This window comes from Tinamus guttatus, unplaced genomic scaffold, assembly GCF_059628265.1.
Source record: "Tinamus guttatus ecotype Peru unplaced genomic scaffold, ASM5962826v1 Tinamus_guttatus_pri_ptg000038l, whole genome shotgun sequence".
Lineage (NCBI taxonomy): Eukaryota > Metazoa > Chordata > Aves > Tinamiformes > Tinamidae > Tinamus > Tinamus guttatus.
The window spans coordinates 663,565-687,178 of NW_028288572.1; the positions used below are offsets into that span (position 1 = coordinate 663,565).

The 23,614-nt window shown below is 41.3% G+C and overlaps 1 protein-coding gene across 5 annotated transcripts in view; it reads left to right on the forward strand.

Annotated features, from left to right (window-relative positions):
* PTK2 (protein tyrosine kinase 2) overlaps window positions 1–23,614 on the forward strand; it is a 95,353-nt gene that overhangs the window by 9,846 nt on the left and 61,893 nt on the right. For 4 of the 5 annotated variants that reach the window (XM_088534864.1, XM_088534853.1, XM_088534870.1 and 1 more), the window contains exons 2-4: window positions 8,021–8,247; window positions 14,227–14,393; window positions 19,166–19,253. In XM_088534864.1, coding sequence (XP_088390990.1) covers window positions 8,021–8,247; window positions 14,227–14,393; window positions 19,166–19,253 — 482 coding nt within the window. Of the gene's footprint in view, window positions 1–8,020; window positions 8,248–14,226; window positions 14,398–19,165; window positions 19,254–23,614 lie in introns of those variants that run through there. The other variant, XM_088534843.1, reaches the window with a different exon arrangement.

A 23,614-nucleotide genomic window follows, 5' to 3' on the forward strand; every position in this document is an offset into this window, starting at 1 on the left:
TCAGTCCAATAGGGATTGAAGGAAGAAAGGATCCGTAGGGTACGTATCATGTTGACTTGTGGAAGCATCTTGCTTATGTGATGCCAACTAAATTTATTATTGCCTGTTGTGTGCAAGTGCTGTAGTTCATCACCATGGCATGCCGGTGAAGTGATTTATGGTTTCCAGAGGGAAAACTAACTGGAATAAAAATGCACTGTCAAGCAACAGCTTTGTCATGATCTGGTTCTTTTTTTATTGCCTACATACCTTCAAGTATATTACAATAATGATGTAATAAAGTCAGGAAGGTGGTAGAACCTGCTTGCTTGAAGTCTTCAGGATGCCTTGTGGTTCAGTGTGTGCTAAGAACCAAGATTTTAATTCCCTACCAGGTATCTTATGCCATCCTCACATGACGAACTCCTTCCAGACACCTAAAGAGGGCCTGTTTTAGACTAATTGGACTCATTCTGTTATTTTCCCAGATGAAAACTTTGGAAAAAGGACACCTCACTGGAGGCTGGTGTGGCTGGTGTTTGGGTTCCCCGTGAAGCTCTACAGCAACCAGGGGCTTTAGTTGTAAGGGGGCTTCAAAGGAAGGTCCTCTGTTCCACATGATCAGGAGCAGACATGCAGAACATGCCTAATTCCCTGAGCAAATTCCTGATGATTTTGTATGCAGATACAGAGCATCCTCTCCAAAAGCCAGAATTTAGAAGAAGGATTATCCTTGCAGTCCACTAAACTACCGTTCAGTCACTTGAATAAGAATCACTTTGTGCTTCTGTTTTATCTGTATAACAGAAACTCTAATTACTGGCTTTGGAAAACCCTTGAACCAGAATAGGCTTAAGTACAACTTTTTGCAGGTCATTGAGTTTGTAATAAGCCATTGTCAGCAGCGCAATGTGACAGACATCATGTCCATGCAGTGCTCCTTTTGCAGGGGCTTTAAAATGCCTCTTATCTGATGGGTTTGTTTGCCTGAAAAATAGCTATGGGGAACACCAAGGCAGTTAAAATTGTTTTGAAGTGAAGCAGGACTGAGAGCCTGTGCAGTCAGATGATTCAAAACACAAGGTTCAGGGTGATGCTATCAAAGAATAATGTAAAGTTAGGAAAGGCAGGATTAAAGTCAAACATATATCAGAACACTACTAGGTAAAGCTGTGATAATGCATAGCCAGACCAGTGCTCTCTCCTGAATGTCTTCTAATTCAGGCCTTTCTACTTCTTGATCTGCAAGAAGATCACCTGCTTTTCACTAACCTGAGTAAACTCTTTGCTTTTAGTACTCTAGAAAGATAGAAATCACTCCGTGCTTCTGTGTACTGCTTCTAAAGCTGTTTAGAAGGTCCTATGATATGTATGGCATTCATAAAGCTTAATTCAGTGTGTGCAAATAAAAGTAAAAATAACAAGTTTACTATGTTGGTTATCTTCTTGTTTTGTGAGGTTCATAGGTAGGGCTGCTGCCAACAGGGATGCTGCTTTGAAATTGTCAAAATCTGTTTTTAACTGTTTTCTTTCCCCAAATACAGATTTTTTTACTGCTCATTTTGGTGCATATTTCAGAAAGCTGCACTATGACAGCTACATGTGCTTGTGCAACTCCGTAACTTCTTGGAGAAGTTCGAGCAGTAGAAGAAATAGGGGGAAGTTTACTTGGGGTTTCAGTGGTACCAAGTGGCCCAAGTGAAGATTCAGAGCAGTATTGAAGAACGAAGCAAGTATCTAGCTGGATAGCTCATGCTAATTAAAACCTATTTAGACACTAGTTTCCTTGTATTCCCAACACAATTGGTATTTCTTCATCGTTAGTTTTTCTTTTCTTTTGTATTTAAAATAGAAATTGGTGCCAACTCCAGTGGGAGTTACTGAGCCAGCAGCAATGGGCTAAAATTGGGCTGAAAACTGAGTGTTTGAGAGATGTCAGGACTTCATCTTGTGAGTTAGGCCATGTGCAGGAAAAGAGTGGAGACTTTTTAATATTGCACAATTAAGAGTTTTTACAAGATATGATCATTAGTTTGAGTTACTGCTGTACAGTACAGAATAGATGGGGCAGTTGTCACTGCTCCCTAAAATTTCCTTACCTTTTGTTCCAAGGAGTCAGTGCTTCCCTGTAGCTCATCCTTTGGTAGCACTTAACAAAAGTGACTGTCAAGACCTTAAGATAACCCTACCTGAGCAGCAGTTCTATATGAAAAGTAAATATGAAACATGAAATGTAATTATATATGAGAATTCAGGTGATATATACATTTTATTTATTTATTTGCTTTGCCTTGAGTTTAACAGGCCTCAGATTGCCCTGTTTCTTGGTTGTGTGGGTGTTGTGGATATTTTCCCTGGATTCCTCTTTAAAACTCCTGCAAACGTTTATTCTCCCAAAACATTTATACAACTGAAATAAACTTTTCCCATGTTTGTAGCTTGCATTACTAAACTTATGTTGCCTTTGCTTTGTATTATCTTTTCCCATGGGCTTTCTAGTGTGCGTTCTGAAACTGAACTGGGTGCGAGGAAAGATAGATATTAAATCCGTGCTTTGAACTGCACCGAGTTAGTACCCGTAGTTAGGCAATATTCTCCAAGCAAAATGGTTAGGAAAGCTGTCGGTAGCCAGAACGATCGTTCCTCCAGTTTATATCAATACAGCAAAATATCCGATATGCCCATTTGGCTTAAAGTAGATACTGAGAAATTATTATTTAAGTGATGTTGATGGACCCTGCCAGGCTGTTTTATTCTTTGCCCTAGATGACTTGATAAATGTTACTGACTCCAGTTCATGCGCATACCAAAGCTTCGGGTAAGGAAGGAAGGGCGACCACGAAGCGGTTGGACAGGTAGAAGGGAAGAGAAAATATGTGGCAATTTCTTTGTTGCCTTTGCTGTAGGTTATCTGTTCTAGCCCTGGGTCAGGGGCATATTCTGCAGGATTTGGAAATGGGACTGTTGCCGTAACCAGGCTCTCCCTGTGTGCAGCAGTACACAGCATGTGGTTGCATGTGCCTTGTTTTCCTAGAGAACAATGTTTTCTTAGAAGAAAGATATTTTTGTAAGTGCCACTATGAAGGATTTTTAGGGAGTCATCTGTCCAGCCTAGGGACTAAATCTTGTGATTTTATTTTTTAATTCATTTCAGGCGGCGCTGTACCAAAAGAGTCAGCAATGTGCAAAACTCTATACAGACTGTATGAAATACAAGATTTATGAAGAAAATAGTTTAAAATTGTACCTACCATCTATACTCTCTGTGAGGCTGAGATAGAGAAGTTAATATTTGCATGGGGAGCTGCAGGAGGATTTAGTAACAACTGTGAAAACGGAATGAGCTCTCGGCTGCTTATTGGCTGACGTGAGACACATTATGGATAACTCCTTAGGGATTTTAATGTGTGCGTGAAATTCTTAATTTACAATCTGAATCACCATCTCGCAGAATAGCAGAGGTTGGAAGGGCCCTGTTTAGGTTGTTTAGGTCATCAGTTCATCTAGAGTTGACCCCTCAAAACAGTGTCAACTAGAGCAGGTTACTGAGAAGCGAGTGCAGTTGGAAATAACTCCAAGGATGCGGATGCCACAGCCTCTGTGGGCAACCTGTTTCATGGTCTGACCACTGTACAGTAAAAATGTTTAATTTTATCTCTAAAAGGAATTTCCTGGATCCCAGTTTGTGCTCGTTACTCTGTCCTTTCACTGGGCAACTCTGAGGATGAAGAAGGCTGCCTTCTTCTGAAGGCAGATCTTATCCATGAAGATTGACATGAGGAAGGCATTGAATACCACAGTCTATTCCAGGTCCCTTGCCCCATTAGTAGCACACATTTATTTCCCTTGTATTTTTGAGCTAAATCAGGAGCTCCTTCTTCGTGCAGGCAGGCCAGCTGCCACCTGTGCTTTGCTTCTTGCTCACAAACCGTCCTTGAGCCTGGAGAGAAATGATTACCAAAAATAAATGAAATCACCTAGCGTGCTTCTTTTCCAGTACTTGCTGAGAAAACAGTCTGAGAAATAAATTTAATGATATCTCTCGGTGTTTTATTGCAATCAAAGTTAGGAAGGGAAGGTAACTTAGAAGGTCTTATTTGTTTACTGAAGCTGCAGGAAACCCAAACGGGGTTGTTGCTTTTAATAACTTCAAGTATTTTAGAAATATGAAAGTGCTTCAGTGTTTAAGTAGGGTAGAATTTTTACGCTTGGAGCAGGGAAAGAAATAAGTATGAGGGCTGGTTGTCTTTGCGTGAAAGGTAGTTCTGGATGTTTTACAGAAGGAATCATCTCCCTAATTCTGAAGGAATTAGGAGGTTGTTCTGTGAAAACAAGACTTAGTGGGGACTTTATCTCCTAGACATCCATATCTTTGGGCCTGAGATGGGAATCAGGATATGGAGATTAAGTAACGTATATTAGAAGACTTCACAATGTCTACAGGAGGCAATGTGGATTTGCCATGTGAGTAATTGCAGCCCGGTTCAGTGTTGCAGGAACCTGTTAACACCTTCTTGTTGGCCATCTGCCACTCCTAGAGCGAGGGCTTTTCTTCCTTTTTGTTTGTACTGAGGATGTTATTGGCACTGGAAAGATTTCCCTTAGGAGATTAGGATAACTCTATTACAAGTTTATTAAACATTTTTTAAAAATTAATTGATTTAAATGTCTTGTATGATATTCTTTGAGTGTCTCTTTACTGGAAGCAATTGAGTTTCAGAGCGCTGGGAGCTGGTGAGGAAATGTAAGCCCAAACTTGGATCGTTTCTACTAGGTGAAAAGTCATAAACTTGACTTTGTTCCTGAGGTGTCTACAGAACATGGGGAATATGCAGTGCTCATAAGAAATACAGATAACCAGTTTTATAATACTTTCCCAGTGCAACTCGTGCCTGAATAAAGAAAATGGGAACAAAAAAAAAAAAAAAAGAAATTGTGTCTTAGAAAAAATAAAGAAGAAAAAGGAACAGGGAGAACAGTGAGAGGTGCTTTCTTGTGTTTAATTTGAGAAGCTAAGTACAGTGTTTCCACTAAAAACAAGCAAAGCTTAAAGTACCCTTTGACCTTGTAAATTGTCTGAATAATGATTTACATCATTGGTTTGACAACACCTGCGATATGTTAACAGAGCCACTAAATATCAGAGAGCCAAGAGCCCTGCATGTTTTGTTTCCCCATTCCTCTCCCCAGCCCTCCAGCCTAGCAATACTGAGAAATAAAGGTGTATTTTATCAGGTTTGAGGATTTGGGAGCAGTAGAATTTGCTCAAAGGGGTTGTTGGCCTCACATACAAACAATTTGGGCCAGACTTGATATTAGCCCATCACTCTCAACATCCTTGTGTTCTTTAAGCACAGCAATATCCAGTAAAATACACCAGAATTAATTCTCCTTGCAGAATTAAGTGCCCATATGCACTTGAAGTTGTTTCTGCTCCCTATTAGCATCCTGTTCCTCCGTTTTAATACCAAGAAAACTAAATCTGCTCTATTAAAATAAGATCTGCAGTGACAGCATTACAAACCCATCTGGTTTGAATTTAGAAGAGCTCAAATAAGCAGCATAATCTTACCTTTTTATATCACTTAAAATAACCGGGCCGATTTCATAAAAGTCGTTAACTATGCCTACCTTGCACATGGTGCAGGACTGTGTCCAAGGAGACTCCACAACCTCTCTGAGCAGCCTGTTCCAGTGCTCTGTCACCCTCACTGTTAAGAATTTTTTCCTTAAGTTCCTGTGGAACTTCGGGTGTTTCAGTTTGTGGACATTTCCTCTAGTTCTGTTGGTGGCCACTACTGAAAAGAGGCCAGCACCATCCTCCTCACTGCCTCCCCTGAGGTACTTATAGACACTGATTAGATCCCCTCTCAGCCTTCTCTTCTCCAGGCTGACCAGGCCCAGCTCCCTCAGCCTCTCCTCGTAGGGCAGATGTTCCAGGCCCCTGATCATCCTGGTGGCCCTGTGCTGGACTCTCTCCAGCAGCTCCACCTCCCTCTTGCACTGTGGAGCCCAGAACTGGACACGATACTCCAGATGTGGCCTCACCAGGGCTGAGTAGAGGGGCAGGATCACCTCCCTCGACCTGCTGGAGACGCTCTTCTTAATGCACCCCAGGATCCCATTGGCCTTCTTGGCCACGAGGGCACACTGCTGCCTCATGGTCAACTTGTCGTCCACCATGACGCCCAGGTCTTTCTCTGCAGAGCTGCTCTCCAGAAGGTCAGTCCCCAGCCTGTACTGGTATCTGGGGTTATTTCTCCCCAGGTGCAGGACTCTGCATAGAATCCAAAGTTGATCAAACCCTGAAGAAAAACTGCATTTATAAGTTTAAATTAGAAAATATTTTAAGCAGCTCTGTACTCTGATATCTTTGGTGCTCAGCCATTTTCAAAATTGAAAATGGACAGTACCTTCTACCTGGTCATGTCCAGCTGATGCTTCATCCCAGATTTTTTCCTCAATGGGATCAACATGAAGCTTTTCTATGCAAAAACTAGCTCTGCATTAGCTTTTTGCCTGGGTTATGCTGGTTAAGAGGACGACTGTCCATAGCAATTGGTGTCTCATCTTTTTTCCATTTGCTCTTTCAAAGGGGTGAAGGTTGTCGTAATAAAATGTTGATCTCTATCCATTGATGTAGTGTGGATAGAAGGAGAGGTTTTAAGCTGAGTATAAGATGGGCTTGAAAGTGTTAAGCCAGTCACTAGTAAGAAAGGAGAAAATAAAACTAGGTGCAAAAGCCGTAATAGCTTATTGACTTTTTGGTCCCAGAGGCAGTCAAGGGTTATGAAGAAGGTAGCAGGCAGGTTCCCCAAGGAGAAGATGCTGGGAGAGTATTTGGGAGAATCACAGGATGGTTGTGGTTGGCAGGAACGTCTGGAGACCAAGTCCAGCCGCCCTGCTTGAGCAGGGACACCTAGAACATGTTTCCCAGGGTTGTGTCCGGGTGGCTCTTTGGTATCTCCAAAGAGACTTCGTTGTTTCTGGGCAGCCTGTTGCAGGGCTCTGTCACCCTCCCAGTCAAAAAAGTTTTCCTCAAATTCAGACGGAGCTTCCTGTGTTTCTGTGGGTGGCCGTTGCCTCTTGTCCTGTCATCCCTCTCCTTCAGACTAAACAGGCCAAGCTCTCAGCCTTTCACATGAGAGATGCTCCAGTCCTTCATCATTTTAGTAGTCCTTTGCTGGGCTCTCTGCAGTTGTTCCTTGTCTCTTTTGTACTGGGGAACCCAGCACTGCACATGCGGCCTCACCAGAGCTGAGCAGAGGGGGAAGATCACAGAATGGTTGAGGTTGGAAGGGACCTCCAGAGATCATCTAGTCCACCCCCTCTGCTCCAGGAGGGACATGTAGAGCACGTGGCTCAGGGTGGCATCCAGGCGGGTTTTGAAGATCTGCAGAGAAGGAGACTCAATATTGTCCTTCGTGGTTCTTCATTAGTGTTCGATGGAAGAATGAATGTCTGCACCACTCTGGATAGACAGTGTTCACAACAGGCCCAAATGAGTGATTTGCGAGTGTCCTCCGCTTAGCCAGGAGAGCCTAGTGTTGACCTGCAGCATTTTGGTGCAAAACCTTCCATTTGGCGATTGCCCTGTCAGGATTTCCATGTGTTGATCCTTGTTGGGTTTTTCGAGGAGGGGCTAGAAGAGCTTCTGGGATGCAAACTCCTGCTAAAACTGGAAGGCAGTTAACTATTTGAGTCTAAGTGAACCTTGAGCATGCACGAGTAGCCTGTTAGCATGAGCAGCTCTGGGTCTCAAAGGCTTTGGGAAAGTGTTAAGACATTAAGAAAATAGAGAAGGAAATCTTGTCTGAGAAGTGACGTCGCGTCATTTGAATAGAGATGAGTTGTTGAAAAAGACACTTGCAATTTCTCTGGTGGTAACGGTGTTAATTTTTTGGATGCATGTACATGGCAGGGGGCTAAAAAATCAATAAACTATCACTTAAAAAGTGAGCCTCTTAGGATGGCAAATAAATATTTTATATGAAACAGCACAAGATTTAGATATACATTTATTTTATTTTCTCTTTCCTAGAATATGACAGATACCTAGCATCTAGCAAAACGATGGCAGCAGCTTACCTCGATCCCAACTTGAATCACACACCGAGTTCGAGTGCAAAGACGCATCTCAGCAGTGGGATGGAGCGTTCCCCGGGGACCATGGAACGAGTCTTAAAGGTCTTTCACTACTTCGAAAACAGCAGTGAACCAACGACGTGGGCCAGCATTATCCGGCACGGAGATGCTACTGATGTCCGAGTAAGTCTGGTTTTAGCCTTCTCCTAAATCTGGCTTTTGTCATTTTTAGGCTAAATATTTTTTTTCATGCACATAACCCTCCACTCGCTGTTTTAAAGAAAAAAAATGGGTTTTGTGCCCCACGGCAGTGTGGAGAAATGGCACTGTTGTTACTGCAGACCCTGTTCCCACCTGCTTTTATTTCTGTAGTGTGGTCTGTTTGCTTAATCTACACACAAAAAAATAGGGTTGAGTTTCTTTTAAGAATATCTTTTAAAGTCTCTATAGTCTTAGAGATGCATGGAAATGTATGAGTGCATGAAAACACAGTATCTGCTCTGAGGAGCGAAGTTAAGGTAGAAGTTTTAGGTAACTAATCTAAAGTTGAGGCCCTCGCTGACCACTTACTACACCTTTTTTGTTTTTTGAGATAAACTGAAACGAAGCAGGAAGGAGCTCCCTGCAACATGCCTGATCTTTTAAAAACTTCTCAGTTTGTTTTTAACTTTCCCCCAAGAGCAGAACCCTGCATGATGGGAGGTGCTGGTGGGAGTTGCTTTTTTCATTGCAAGGTTCTCCCTGCAGTAGTCTCCTGTCTGCTTATCCTTTCATCACTGCTATTCTCTGTACACTACTTCAGACTGCACTTTAAGGACCTAATCCTGATCTGCTGAAAGGAGAGAGTAGTCAGAGTTCAGGAGATCTGTTCTTTCTTTCCACCCACTATTAATTTTCCTTTGTGCAAGAGAAAACTAATGAAAAAGGTGAAGGAGTCTTGCGTGTTTTCTCTTCCTGCTGTTTATTTTCTAGCATCACTGTGCATGAATAGAATGAGCAGCATTTCTAAGTAAATTTTTTGAAATTCAATGGTTTTCATTTGGAACTCTCAGAAAATCTGCTTCGTGTCAGCCTGAATAAGCTCACGTGTGTTTAGGGATATCTTGGAGAGTGGAGAAATTGTTGTAGAAGTGCAATCAGAATTATTGTTGTCAATACATATACATTTATTTTCCATGGAGTAGGGATTTTTGAATGTCACTTAAAATCTCTTTGATTCCTGTCTTTATATTGCTTTCATATAATCTCTGTGATTGATGCATTTGATATAGAAATGTAATTTTGGGTATAGTGAGTCTTGGTGTGTCTTTAGGCTTGCTTGCAAGAAAGTATGTGCAAGACTTACTTATATAGTACTCTAAGTTCAGGTCTTTCCAACAAAATATCTAGAAACTTCAAAAAAACTTCAAAAGCAGAGGTCACATCTCTGGTTTCTCCAACTCAAAAATACCTGTGGTTATGGGCTTTTAGCATCTGCAACTTGTTCTGCCTGTAAGGAATTCAGTGCTGAGTTCAGTTTGCAGAGTTATGTACTGTTGTTTAAAGCACAAACTTCTTGGAATTTTTGTAAAACCCGAATCAAAAGAACAGACAACAAGCTTGAGGCTTGTCTTAATTTTTAGTTTTCATATAAGCCCTTTTATAATTTTTATTTGGATATTTGTTTCTAAAAGCAGCAGTTTTTTTGCACTTTCCTAAAAAAACAGAAGAATGCATCTTTGGGGAGGGTCATGCTTATACTTTATCCTTGAAATTAAAAAAAAAGGATATTTAAAATTTTGAGAAAATGGTACAATGACTGCTGAAATGTGCAGGTACTTTGCAGTAATGATCGAGCCCTGATGTATTGCCATGTCTTGACATTTATTTTAGAAACTGTAAACTGTCACTGGAGAACAAGCCCACATTCCTTTGAAATGACTGCTGTTAAAGCAAGCCGAATAATTTAAAATGAAAATAACCTTTAGGGTTTTAATGCCTGATACCGTCCCTCTGTTTTGGGGAGGAGACAGTCTGCAGCAGAGCTTCCATTTCTTCTGAATTAAGATCCAGAAAGGATATGGGGGCTGGTTTGGGACTTGTTTCCAGGGAGCTCTTCAAGCATATTCAGGGGTGTCTTTGAAAGAGCTCTGCAAGGAAGAAATAAAAAGTTATTTTCAAGATTTCTCCCTGGTTAGCATGCGGCTTCTGGGATCACCGCTGAGGAACCTTTCCAGTTTGCAGAGGAAATCTGACTTGGGCTGAAACCTCCAGACTGGCCTATGGCCATTAAAGGTATTTCTGCTCTTAAAGCGAAGGACCTGTGGAAAGTCCTTATACCAAGGGAAAGTAAGGATGAGATTTTTTTTCTTTCCTGATTTCTCATGTTTGCTTAACCTAACAGCTGTTACTTTTAGCCAAGTCAAGTTTGCTTTTGTCAATGGAAAGGTTGTATTTAGCTGTCAAAGCCCTCAGAAAAGGACTAGTGTTTTTTATTCCTCTTTCCTTCCCTCTCTAGTATACATATATATATTTATTTAAAGGTCCTGTGTAATTTCCAAAAAGCAGAATGGAAGCAGTGACTTTTGCCCTCTTCAGTGCCGCACATCACACGTAAAACCCTGATCTTGAAGCAAAGGCCTTTTAATAAAGAGGCTCCTGACTGTTGCTAAAAAACAGCACCTGGCCTCTTGTAGGATCCTCCCACAGTGGCGAGACTACAAGGAGATGCTGATCCTTGCTGTTTGTCTTGAAGCGGCTGATGTCCTGGCTGGACTTTGCTTCAGTGAGATCTTCCTGGCTGTGGAGCTCTTGTTTTTTCTGGGTGGATTGAGCACTTTGGAGAAAGCTGTCTGCTGGCAAGTTGAAGTTTCTCTTCTGCAAAGGGTTCAGGAAAGTTTTGCAGTTCTTGGAAGTACATTTCTGGTTTGCAGAGAGCTGACTTACTCTCTTTATCCTCTTTTTTCCTTGGTGTCATGCTACGGACATGCTCAATTAAAAAAAATCTATCTATATATATATATATACACACACACACACATATATATGATCAATGCAGAATTACAGCGACCATATTTCATAGATAAACAAAGGCACCATTGATATTTAACAAATTTCTATTACTATCTTTAGAAATCAAGCATTTTAAAACCTTGTGAGAGTCCCATCTAGGTGGCTGACACCAGAGGTGCTGCTGTGCTCCATGGTTCACATCCCTGCTCCATAAGTTCCCACTTTGCATCCACTGAACCTTCCTCTAAACTTAGAGCCATCAAACCTGATTGGTGATTCTTAAATAATAGTTGTGAGAAGCGAAGATGCGCGTGGTGGTAAGAACCCAAAATCTCAAACCACGTTGTTTGGTACGAACAGAAGGCTTTGGTAAAGGTCCTTAGTCTGTGGCTCATCTAGCCTGCTCACATCAAAGATGCCTTTTCCTCCCTCCTCTACGCAGTACCACCCCAAACCTTGTCTTTAAGGCAGACAGAATGAGAACTCAGGAAGCTGAAGTAAAAAGGACTTTTTACTTATTACTCATCCTTAACTAAGGATGAAGATATATGTAACCCGATGGGGCTGAGGAAGTTCCTGAAGTCAAGGACCATGTCAATGCTGGATCCCCTTCCCAGAGGAGAATAAAATTCCAGAGCGAATTCTTCAGGGATCAGAATGGATCTGATCAACATGTACAAGTACCTTAGGGGTGATTGTAGGGAGGATGGGACCAAACTCTTCTCGATGGTGGCCAGTGACAGGACAAAGGGTAATGGGTACAAATTGAAACCCAGGAAGTTCTTCCATGTGAGGAAGAACTTCTTTCCTGTGAGGGTGACAGAGCCCTGGAGCAGGCTGCCCAGAGAGGTCGTGGAGTCTCCTTGTCTGGAGATCTTCCAAACCCGCCTGGATGCCACCCTGTGCCCCGTGCTCTGGGTGTCCCTGCTGGAGCAGGGGGGTTGGACTAGATGATCTCTAGAGCTCCCTTCCAACCTCAACCCTTCTGTCATTCTGTGATCCTAGTCAGACAAGTGTTTCTAGTCAGACATCTTGGTTTCCTCTTACATATAAACAAGCATATTTTCTACCTTTGTGGCCAAAAGAGAATTAATGCTGTGCCAATCTATCTTCAGTCCAGGAGAGGCTTATTCTCATATGCTAGTAATGATTCCACCTGCGTAGCCCACCTCTGGGCAGCCAAAAGTCAAACAGACACTGCTGAGTGGTTCAGATACTCCTTATTTAGGTTTCTCCTAAAGTAAGCCAATTGCTTGAAGAATTAAGGAGAATTCTGTACATTGTAGGACTGTGCTGGTGTATCTGGTGCCAGCTTTGAAGGTCAGTGTCAATTAGACAGCAGAATTCCTCTTTTGGTGTTTTCTTTTAAAATAGACCCTTCTGATAATGCACTTGAGCAGGAGGTTGGTCACACACAGTTCTTCTACATTCAGTGAAAAGGGCCTGTGAACATTAGCAGGAGTCAGAACTCTGCCAGATGTGATTTTGGGGGACAATACAAGTTTGCTGTCGATGCAGGGGCTAGATTTCAGCCTCTAATATCTATGTATGGAGATAATATATGTTTGAGATGATGGAACTGTGAGGCAGTAATGCACAGGCCTCTCATCTTGGATGAGAGAGGCAAGCAAAACAGTTTAGTTTTTCTAAAGAGCTCTAAGTAGCCCTTTGACATTTTTCTGCAAGTAGGAGCTAGATCCACAATGTGGACTTCAAGCCACCACTTGCTGTAGAATTTAACCTGTAGGCCTGGATCTGAGGAAGCGCTCTGGCTTTGAAAGAATAGAGCTTTGCAACGCGGCTGCGACTTTCAAACTGAGATTAATGTAGCCTCCACCTTCTTCCCCACCGTCTTCCAGCCACAACTCCCTGCTGTTTCTCTTCTGTTTCTCATTACTTGGCAACGAGTCCTGGAGGTTAAAAACCCTTCCAGAAAACTATACCTGCTGTAAATACTTAATAGTGAGGAAGCTGGAGCAGCTTCTGGTAGCATCAGAGGATGAGGCCTTTGCTCTCGCTCTTGTCCTAGGACAGCCTGAATTCTGGTGAAGTGATTCTGGAGCTTTGCTTTGAGGAAGTTTTATGTCTTAACTTGCAGCAGGCTTCAGGTGTTTGGCAAGACATTAAAATGAAGAGAAGCAGAAGTGTAACACCTAATGCATAAATGTCATTTGACGTATTTGAAGATATTCACAAGCATTAATGCAGCGTCCCTAAATGGGAGATGTTACTCAAAGACTTTTTCTGCGCAGGAGACTTTCTACTAAGTGGGGAAACAAGGCTGGGCGTCACCTTGGGAGCATGTTACTCTGGCTCCAGGTTCAAGTATGTGGAGTGATTTCACAGGTGTTCCTGATTTAAAATAACACACAGACCATCTTAAAAACCACATATATTTGGTTTACATAAAGCGTCAGTTCATCCTCTTTGAGTTCAGGATGCAGTTTCAAGGACTTGACCACCTTTACCCCATACTACTTGTTTTTATCATATTTAATTTTAAGGAGCATCTAACCTGGCTGATTAGGTAACTGCTCCAGTATCTGCTCATCCTGGTGTCCCTGTCCCCGGGCTCCTCCTGGCCACCAGGTCTCAAGTGCCACTCGTGCGCCTGGTAGGTAGCGGCCATCTGAAAATCTCATTGTGGGTGAAGGAGCTACCCGAGTGCTTGGAAGTGATGCTGTCTCCACAAGTATCTCGTGCTTTGCTCTTTATTTCTATCCTGCTCCAAGCAGAGGCCTTGTATCCATGAGGACTATGGAAGGAAGTCCTCTCCTGACCCTGGAAGACGAGGGTGTTGTGGTAGTGCCATCACTGAATGGAGGAGGATGACGCTGCTTGTTTTTTTAAACAAATAATGTCCCTTTAATCCACAAATCTGCTGCTCAGATTTTGGCAAATGTTCCTTGCTTTACATGGATTAGTTCCGATGAGGTGCAGGGAGATGTATTTACATGAGCTCTTTGAGCGTGCGCCGGCAAATCTTCAGAAGTGGTAAATGATTGTCTGAAAATAAAGCCTTCCTTTAACATGCCTAGTCTTCTTGCAGGTGGTGTCTGCTCTGTTGCTTAGCATTTTGCATAAGGAATGCCACAGCTATATTAAAAAAATCTCCTTTAAATACCTTTTGCATTTGGCAGCTTATAAGACGTGTGTGTTTCTCTGTTTTAGGGCATAATTCAGAAGATTGTGGACAGTCACAAGGTGAAAAACGTGGCCTGCTACGGGTTGCGGCTCAGTCACCTGCAGTCTGAGGAGGTTCACTGGCTGCACCTGGACATGGGGGTGTCCAATGTGAGAGAGAAGTTTGAACTGGCCCACCCTCCCGAGGAATGGAAGTAAGAGCTCTCGGTGTGTTCGGTGCCAAAATCAAGTCATATAAGTGTTGGGGAAGAAAAAAAAAGACACTCTAATCTGCTTTATTAAAGAAAATTCTCATGTGGTTAAATAAAGTGGGGTGACAAAGGGAGAAAAGAAAAAGATTGCACAACAGAGAGCTGCAGGTGCATTTTGTGACTGAAAAGGGGTTCTGCAAATTGAGAAGGTATAGGATAGCCTGAGATTTAGAGGAGGCCCCAAACAGGAGTGGAAAGCTCCTAACTGCTTGCCAGAATTGTCCCCCAGACCTGAAGAACTTGTGATAGGTCTCAAGTTTTTGTCCTCTTCGCGGTTTTAATGCAGGAATCTTGTTCTGAATCTTACTCCCCTCTGTGGTGTAAGCTTGCCTCTGCAAAATTAAATGGGCAAACCTTGTTGTGTAAATAAAAATAAGAAAATGCTGAGCAGTAGCTGCATTTCCATGTAAATCAAAAGGAACACGTATAATCTGCAAAGAACAGATCAGCATGTTGCTCTGCAACTGCAAAACTTGCTAGTGGCCAATGAATTGAGTCCCCAAGGTACAAGCTTTGTATTTTTTCTCCCCCTTCCCATACTAGGACCTGACTGAGACCTAGATGTAATGAACAGTAGAAAAATAACTGAAAATATTGATTTGTTTCTTTTGGTTTGTTTCCCAAAGCCTAAGTACATTTGATAGGATGTTTTCTTCATAGCAGTCAGTTGGTTAAAAGAAGCAGAGGAAGAGGAAGGCTCAGTTTTAAAATGCAGCAGCACAGAGCCAGGTACAGCAGTAAAGTCATAAGAGAACACTGAAAAGTAACTTTCCAAGCTTCCAGGGGTTTTGAGTGTTTGTTTTTTTCTGCTGCTTTCTATTTGTAACCACAATTTGTCCAAAAGTTACTAAAAATACAGTTGCTAAAGCTGACCAGTGCAATCCGCTGCAGAATTACTGTGAATAGCCTGTGCCTAATGTCTTGCAAATGGAATTAGCATAGTATACTAGCAGATGTCCCTGTTTGCAGTTCTCAGGTTATCAATTCACTTTAGTGATCTGTCTTTAATCTGTCAGAAAATTGGGAATGTTTAAAACCCAGGTGTCAGAAATGTAGCGTGTTCTCTTCAATGCATCTGGCATTTTGTAGATTGTAACATGTTTGTGGCACGTGCATCAATATTTTTCCTCATGTGTCTCAGGAATTTTTTCCTAGATAACACTTAGAAATTACAGATTTAGAAGTAGGGTATTCCTGAATGCATCCCATGATACTAGTGTTATATATAAAATGCAGATAATTTATGCTGTGCAAATTTGTTAGTACACGGGTGCCAAGTGCATTTATATTTTGCAATGTAGCTTGCATATTGCTCACTACAAAACAAAGTTAATCAGTTTTAAAAGAAAAAAATGATTATTTTGAAGGGTGTGGAAGGGATTTATATAAAATACTCATGAAAGAACTGTGATAAGATATAAATTATTCACTACCTTTCCAGGGTGTCATTTTATATTTTATCGAATACATGCAGCCTGACATACCTTTTAAACCCATGGGGATTTGCTGTGCATAATCAAAATGTTGCTGTCATATTTGTAATACTATAAAGCAGAGCGTTTAAGATCATATGACAGTGCTTGTAAAAATATTTAGATTAGTAAGGGGGGAGAGAAATCTTGGAAGAGTGTTTGAATTAAAAGCTTCCTATAGTATTAATAATCCACTAATTACCTCTTGTGGGCTTTTTTTTTTAATTATGTTAATTAAAAGGGTTGTATATTCAATATCTACAGAAGTAGATTCCCAGCCATTCTGGGGGACTAATCCAGATATTGGCTGTTATGGTGACTCTCAGTAGGATCCAGACAAAAATTACTGCAATAAAATTCATCCCCCGTATATGAAGCTTTTTGTTTGGGGCTGTCTGTGCTATTTATGGTGCTGCAGCTGGAATGGGCCAGAGAAGGGCAGCGACAGGGATGTGACTCTGCCCCAGCTGTTTATTTATTACTAGTTTATATAGCAACATAATCTCCTTTGATTCTATTCTCTGGAAGCAAAGCTAATCTCCTCCTTTATCAGAAAATCCTGCATGTTTCCAAAATGATGGTGTCAGAAACCATCAGAGTTATAATTATTGGAATCGTGTGTTTATTTGCTTATAACAGTTCAGGAAATAAATACATTGGAGTCTGCTGTATGCAATATCACACGGAATAATCCTGCCTCATCTCAGGATGTGCAAGGGCTAGGACTACAGAAGCAGGATTTAATTTGAGAGATTTCATGCAGTTGTTCTGGAATAACTGTCTTCCAAACTATCTTTTTCTTAATGGAAAGGCAATAAAGACTGGAGCGTGTTCAGTTTGTTTCAGATTTTCTTGTTTCACAAGGGAAAATTGGGAGCTTCAAGTAACAAATGACATCTTTGGAACAAACTCCGGTCTCAGACTTGAGAGATCTTCTGTTTTTTCAGCTAAGAGCCAGTAAAGCAGGAACTTGGGAGCAGACATTGTGCATTGGCTCCTTCAGGTAAAGACCAGAAGAGAGCCTTGTGCTTAGTGGTGCTGTCCTGTAGCTTTTGGTAGCTGCAGTATGGAAGCCCCTGTGTTGATACGAAGGCCAGGTCACCACACATAGGACTTAACCAGCTGCCTAAGTGCTGCTTCTTGCCCAGGGAAAGTTCCTAGAAGTGCTCAGCACTGTGTGCTGTGGGCAGGTTGTTTCCCCATGCGACACGGCAGCTCTGAAGGCCACCCTTCTGCGGGTCCATAGCATGTGTCACAAGCAAGAGAAAGATTTTCTACCTCTGTAGAAGTGATGTTCAATCTCAGAAGAATCCTGGAAGAGGTAATCCTCACAAGGCATGGACTGTTCTTCAGATGGATGAAACTTTTCCAACCTTCAACATCAACATATGCATGGAAGCATCTCTACAGGCATCTCCAGCAGGTCCTTTTGGTAGCAGGAGGAGCTCATCAGCTGGGATCCCCCCTTAGAAAGCAGATCTGCTTTGTGAGAAGGGACTTGTTCAGGAGGCCACGTTTCAAAGACAGTAGGTTTCAATGAGACTGAAAAACGCTCCTTGAGTTGGCGTTCAGAAATCAGCTGCTTATTCATTCCCCTGGATGGAGCGAGCGATAAGCTTATAAAGAGATAACGAAGGTCCCTTTGGGCGACTGTCCCAGCCAAGCTGCTTTCCTGATTTTCTCACGAGATCCCAATACAAAAAGGAGCTCTCGTTATCGCTTCACTGCGGAACCATGCGGGGTTCCTGCTTTTCCTCTATTTTCTCACGCCAGAGAAGAAAGGTAGGATCCCAACTCCAGATTGGGATGCCTGAATCCAGCTGTACACTGTGGAGGAAGCCGAGATGAGAAGTTCCGGATGCTGTTCTTTGGGCCTGAGTAATCTCTGTTTTTTTTGGCCAGCAGCATGGCTGAAAAAGAGATGTTTTAGAGGGTCCAAAGCATTTAGGAGCTTCTTTAAGTTTCTTCTTAATATGCTGGAAGAGCTGATAGAGGGTGGTTCTTATGTGTTGTTGCATTCATTTCAGAGTGTTTGCAAACTTGTGCATAGTTTCATAAGGTTATAAAAAAAAATAAAAGATGAAGAAAACTGTATCTAGAGATCGACTGCAAGAAAAAAAGACTTAAAGGTGGAAACAGAAAGGAATGACAAGGAAGAGGAGGAGAAAGATTGTGTCTGAAGAATGACAAGAAATTGGAAGGGGTGCTTTTCAGAGGATGGTTTCGTGGTCCTAACATTAAAATAAGACAACTAAAAATGTTTCAGAGCAAAAAAGAAGGAAACAAGTCATTTTTTCTTTATGCAGCAAACTAGTTTAATTCTGTATTAATTTCTGCAGTGTAATTCAGAGATAGGTTGTGGGGTTAGAAGCAAGAGATTGGGGAACTGTTCTTCAGCTTTCTGGTAGCCTTTGCTCCCTTGCAGGTGGTCACCTGTATTTGGTGAATAACTGAAGATCTTTAACTCTCTTTATAAAATTTTCTAATCTGTTTACTGCGTGTTAGTTTTACATGGTTTTCCATATGTTGAAGATTCACAAATATATATTTTCAGTGATTTTAAAGCAAAGAACCCTGCAGCTTCTGCTTGCAGCAGGCTGCTGTGTCAAAACCAACAGCAACCACTTACGAAATCTCCAAATAAACCTTGATTACAGACAGCCAAATCAGCTGCTTCAACAAAAATTCTCATTGTGACGATACCGACAGATTGAACTGTTGCAAAGTTCACTCCTACTATCATAACTAAGTGATCATAACTATCATAACTAATATACTCATTTTGCAGAAGGAATATAGAGAATTTTATACTTAGGCTCGCTCCAAGTTGTCAGGGCTTCATTGCAGAGATGAACTGGAGGACGAGGCAAACACTGTGTGTCAGACATCATTAGCTGTTCCTGCAGGGCAAGCAACCCTAAATTTAGAATTTGGAAATAAAGAGTTTGAGCTTTGTATAAATTCGTGATAGGTCATGAATTAAGGGGAATTCTGAGTCTGTGTCACTTGGTTATGTGCTCTTACCTGTAGAATATGGTAGTCACTCTGAGAACAGCTTCAGTCCTCTTTCGCAAGCGTCTTACTGACTTGCTAGGAAGTCAGAAACCCCTCTGCAGAGAAATCTCTTCAAAACCTCTTATTTCCAAGAGCCCTTGAAGACTTGTTTCTAATTTTTGAGGAAATCTTGGTTCTTATTTGTGCCTTGTCACTTTAATTCCCTTTTTAATTTTTTTTCCTTTCCAGATATGAATTGAGAATCCGATATTTACCAAAAGGATTTCTAAACCAGTTCACTGAGGACAAGCCAACACTAAATTTCTTCTATCAACAGGTATAGTCAGTTCTGCTACTCTTCATTTTGCTGGCAATTTGTAAAGTTTTGTTTATGCAGAAAGAATAGTGCTGCAGAAACAGAACTTGTTAAAATTTAAGGTTGCATAGATAAAACAGAAAGGGAAAAGACTCTCATCTTTCTCCCTGAGAAATGGTGAGGAATGTTTCCCAGGACAGATGAATTTCTTTATTTTTACAAGTGTAAATAAGTGGGCAGTTTATGTACAACCACGTGTATTTATTCAACTTCATTGTTGAATAAATTATTCATGTTGAATTGTTTTATCCAACTGCATTATTAACTAATAATATCTAATATTTAATATCTAATTATTACCTAAAAATTACCTAATATCCTCTTAGATTCTATCTCTCTTACTAATTAGCAAAACTGTGTAATGGTAAAATTTCCTTAAAAAAATAGCGCCTAAATCCTCATTTCGCACTCTAAAATAAATACTTTCAAGCTGTTTTTAGGTGTGTTCAAACTTCTGTTAGAGTGACTTTGATAGGAGTTTGGACTTGAATTTGTAAAGTGTCTGCTAATTTTAAGAGTCCATGAATCCCTGTAAATTCAGGCCTAAAATGACTTATCTGCTGCGTGTTGGGTTGGTCTTTTATTACTGTCTGGCTGCTGCGATGTCTTTGTTCACAACTGGAATATTGTCAGCGCTTTCACAACAATTTGGGTCACTGATGTTGGTGAGTTGGTGAATTGCCTACCATGTGGTATTTCTACCTTTTATTCTTAAATAATGCTATGCCCTATTGTATGGGGGATGGCTTTTAATCTAGATCGCTTCCAAGAGTCGTTTTCAGGAATATTGCCATAGCTGAGACAGAATGGGGCAGGAGGAGGAAGCTCAGCGCTGACTGAGCTCAATAACTGCCCCCTGTGAAGTGGGAGCTGTTTTGGAATGGGATTTTCCTTTTTCCTTTGCATTTTGCTGCGTCAAAGGAACAACCTTGTGACACTCCGATAATGTTACGCAAACCTCAGGGGTTTTGGCAAGAGATCCCTCTCCTCATGGTCCTTCCTGTTGCCTTTCTACTAGTTCAAAAATATCTGAAACACATGAGATAATGAGATGGGCTCCAAAATGAGAAATTTCCTGCATTCAGTGAAAGGTTTTCCCCCTTCTCCAGGTTGTCCCCCTTCTTTTATGGGAAGGCGTTTCTATAGTGTAACAAAATTCCCCCAGCTGTTGCAGCTTTGAAGCCTGGTAAGAACCCACAGCTTCCTCCTTTATCCCATGCTCCAACCCTGGGAAGGGAAGGAGATACTTCTTTTTTTACCCCTTCTGATGTCCGTATTTTGATGATACTTGATATGATCATGGTATTTTTCCTTCTTACGGGAAGGAAAAGGATTCTTGCTTATTTTGATTGCAAAAACAACAGAGTGGCCCTACAGGCCAGTACCAACAACTCGTTTATGCCTCTCATTGCTATTTCTTTCGTTCAAGTGGGGGATTTGAAGTAGCAAAGGAATATATTTTCTGGGGAGCATTTTCTGGGAAACAGAGTGAAAATCAAACGGTCTTGTTCCCTTGCTGTTCCCCCATAAGCGCTTTTTTGTCTTTTCTCTTCTTGTCATGAGATAGTTTTAAATACAACTCAATAAAATAAAATAATCCTTTTTCACTCTGGGGTCCTGCAAGGTATTTGGGCCTTTGCTGTCATGGGAATCAGTGCCCAACTTCTCAGAGTCCATCCCTGACTCTGCTCTGCTCTGCGAGTCTCACTCGTAAATTGGGGCCATTACAGTTGCCTTATCTGGTTAACTACTAGGGCAACCTCCCTGACTTCAGAAAAGGAGCAGAAGCAGGAGAAGAGCTTGGGCACTAATACTGCAGCATTAAGTAGACCTAAAGCAAAAGGGAAAATGGAAAGACGAGGAAAAACAAATCTCCAGGTCCTGTTGGAGCGTCTCTCATTTAACATTCCCTTTTTGCCAGCTGCAGCTCAGCCCTGGTTCGATTTGGGTCATCGAACACACCGTGTTGTATATAGGCAGGAACACCAAAATGGATATAAATCATTCATCCATCTGTAGATACCTTGAACTTTCTCCAGAGAAACAGCCCCACTGCAGATAATGAACATAGGAGCCCCTTACAGCACTAGCAACGAAAAAAAGTAACACTTGGGCAATCACATTGGCCTTTGTGGATATAAAAGTCAAATCTGCTGTTGCCTCGTGTTGTAATTGAGAATAAAGATTTTGAGGACCAGATGCTGCCCATGACTAAATCTTTCTTTTCAAGTTGTGGCTGGGGACCTCTTGTTACCTTGATAATATCTTAAAAGCAACTTGACTGGCTTATTAAAAATGCGCAATATCGAATTTAAAAGGCCCTGGAGAAGGAAAACAAATACGGAGCTTTCTGTGAAAGAGAAGCCTCTGAAATGTGCATGGATTTTAGAAACACGTAATTATTGTCTGAGCAGCAATACTGCTGAAAAACCAGCTATAAAGTTTGGGTAAGGCCAAATCCTCAGGTGATTCCTCTGTCTTCACAGAAGGAAGGGCAGAGCCTTTGTAAAGATAACAAAGCACATTTGTAAAGATAACAAAATGTTACCTTAATTGCTGTCAGCAGCCACATTTATTCACGTAGTTAAACCACAATCATCAGGCTGTTAAACAGAAAACTGGCACATTTGTAACTTGGCATGCTTGACTACTCCCATTCACTTCAATGAGCGCCTTTCTCCATAAATTTATGCAAGCATTTCAGTCTCGGTTTGGACTTAATAGCTGAAATATCTTTTTTCTTGATTTTTGGACTGTATTAAGAATGCTGGGAGGGCTCTTTGTGTCGGATGGTCTTTATTTTCAGGAGGTTTGAATAAATCAAGGAGCCCCAAGCAGAGTGGTCCGTCCCGCCATCTGCGGTGGGCGGCATCACTCCTAATTGGAAGTGGGAAAGCAGGGAGCTTAATGAGGCCTTGCACAAGAGAAGCCCTGTTTGGAAATCTCTGCAGCAAAAGATTAAAATGAGCAGCGAGGGGAAAGGCCGGGGAATTTGCTTGCAATGCTGGAATCGCTCGTGCTCGTCCCGACTGCCATTAAACACGACAGAGGCAAAGAAAAACCCTGTCAATGATTTGGTTTTAATCAGTGACAGCTATTGCCTTTCATTCTGTTGGCTATGTTGTAAAGCTAGAAAGAAGAGAGGTAATTTTCTATGAATTCATGCAAATTTCCAAGGAAATGTTTAAACAGAACGCTAAAAGTATATGAGGAGACCTAAAAAATTGGATTTTTCACAGCGAGATAGAAGGCACATTCATATAATGGGAGTCAGACATAAGCTACTTGAATTGCCTTCCTTTTATGCAGGGAGCTGTCCCCTTGTGCTTGCCTCTTCCAGAAGGTTTCAAAAGTCACTTTTTGGGTTGTTAGATCCCTGGGGAAAAAAAAAAAAAAAGGCGGGGGGGGAATGTTTGAATCAACACAGGTCAGGTGCAGCACGGAGAAGAATTCTCTCAACTTGAAGCATGAAGCTGTGCTGGAGCTGATCCTGTACAGAATAAAAGGACATAAAATAATTGCAGAATAAAAAACCACTGGCTTCTGTTTCAGCTTTGCTTTTTTAATGCCCCAAAGTAATGCACCAGAGAAGGAACTGCGGATGTAGAGAGGAAAACCCAAAGGTGGGAGCAGGAGAACCTGAGCTGAGCTCGGTGCCATGCAACATTTTCTTAAAATACAGTTTATCGATAGTTGAGACCTCCAAACAAATGTGCACTTTTTGATCTTCTGGCTAAGTCCTTAAAACTATGCACTAGTGCTGTATTAAATTATCATTTTTAATTGTAATTTTGAACAATTGTGGCTAGTTTTATATTAAAAAAGGGAAAAAAAATCAGCAGGATGAGTCAAAATTTCTTGTGGACAAACAGCCCTGTTCAGTTCCTGCATTGTCTGTAAAGATAATTTCACCACTTTAAATGTAGTTCCTGAGTTGGAAATTCTCACTTACATGGTGGTAGTTGGAAATTCTCACTTACATGGTGGTAGAGAAATGTCTCGTGTAAATTAATATCATTTTTCTAATGCTGTCCCTGACATACAAGAAATATTGAGTCAAGGTACAATCACCTTAATAACTTAATGATTAAAGCTTTTTAAAGCTTAGGTGCATGAGATATAATTTGAAATGCAGGTTGGGAATTGGACTCTTTAACCTAATTAAATAACAGCATCGCTTATATGCTAATAAAAATAGGAGAGCTAAAAGCAAATGACTTTGCCAATAAAAGCTGTGAAGAATATCAAGGACAGAGAGAGAAGATCTCATGGTGTGTTGGATATTGGCAGCCTGTTTAAAACAAACAACCAAAATCCTGTAG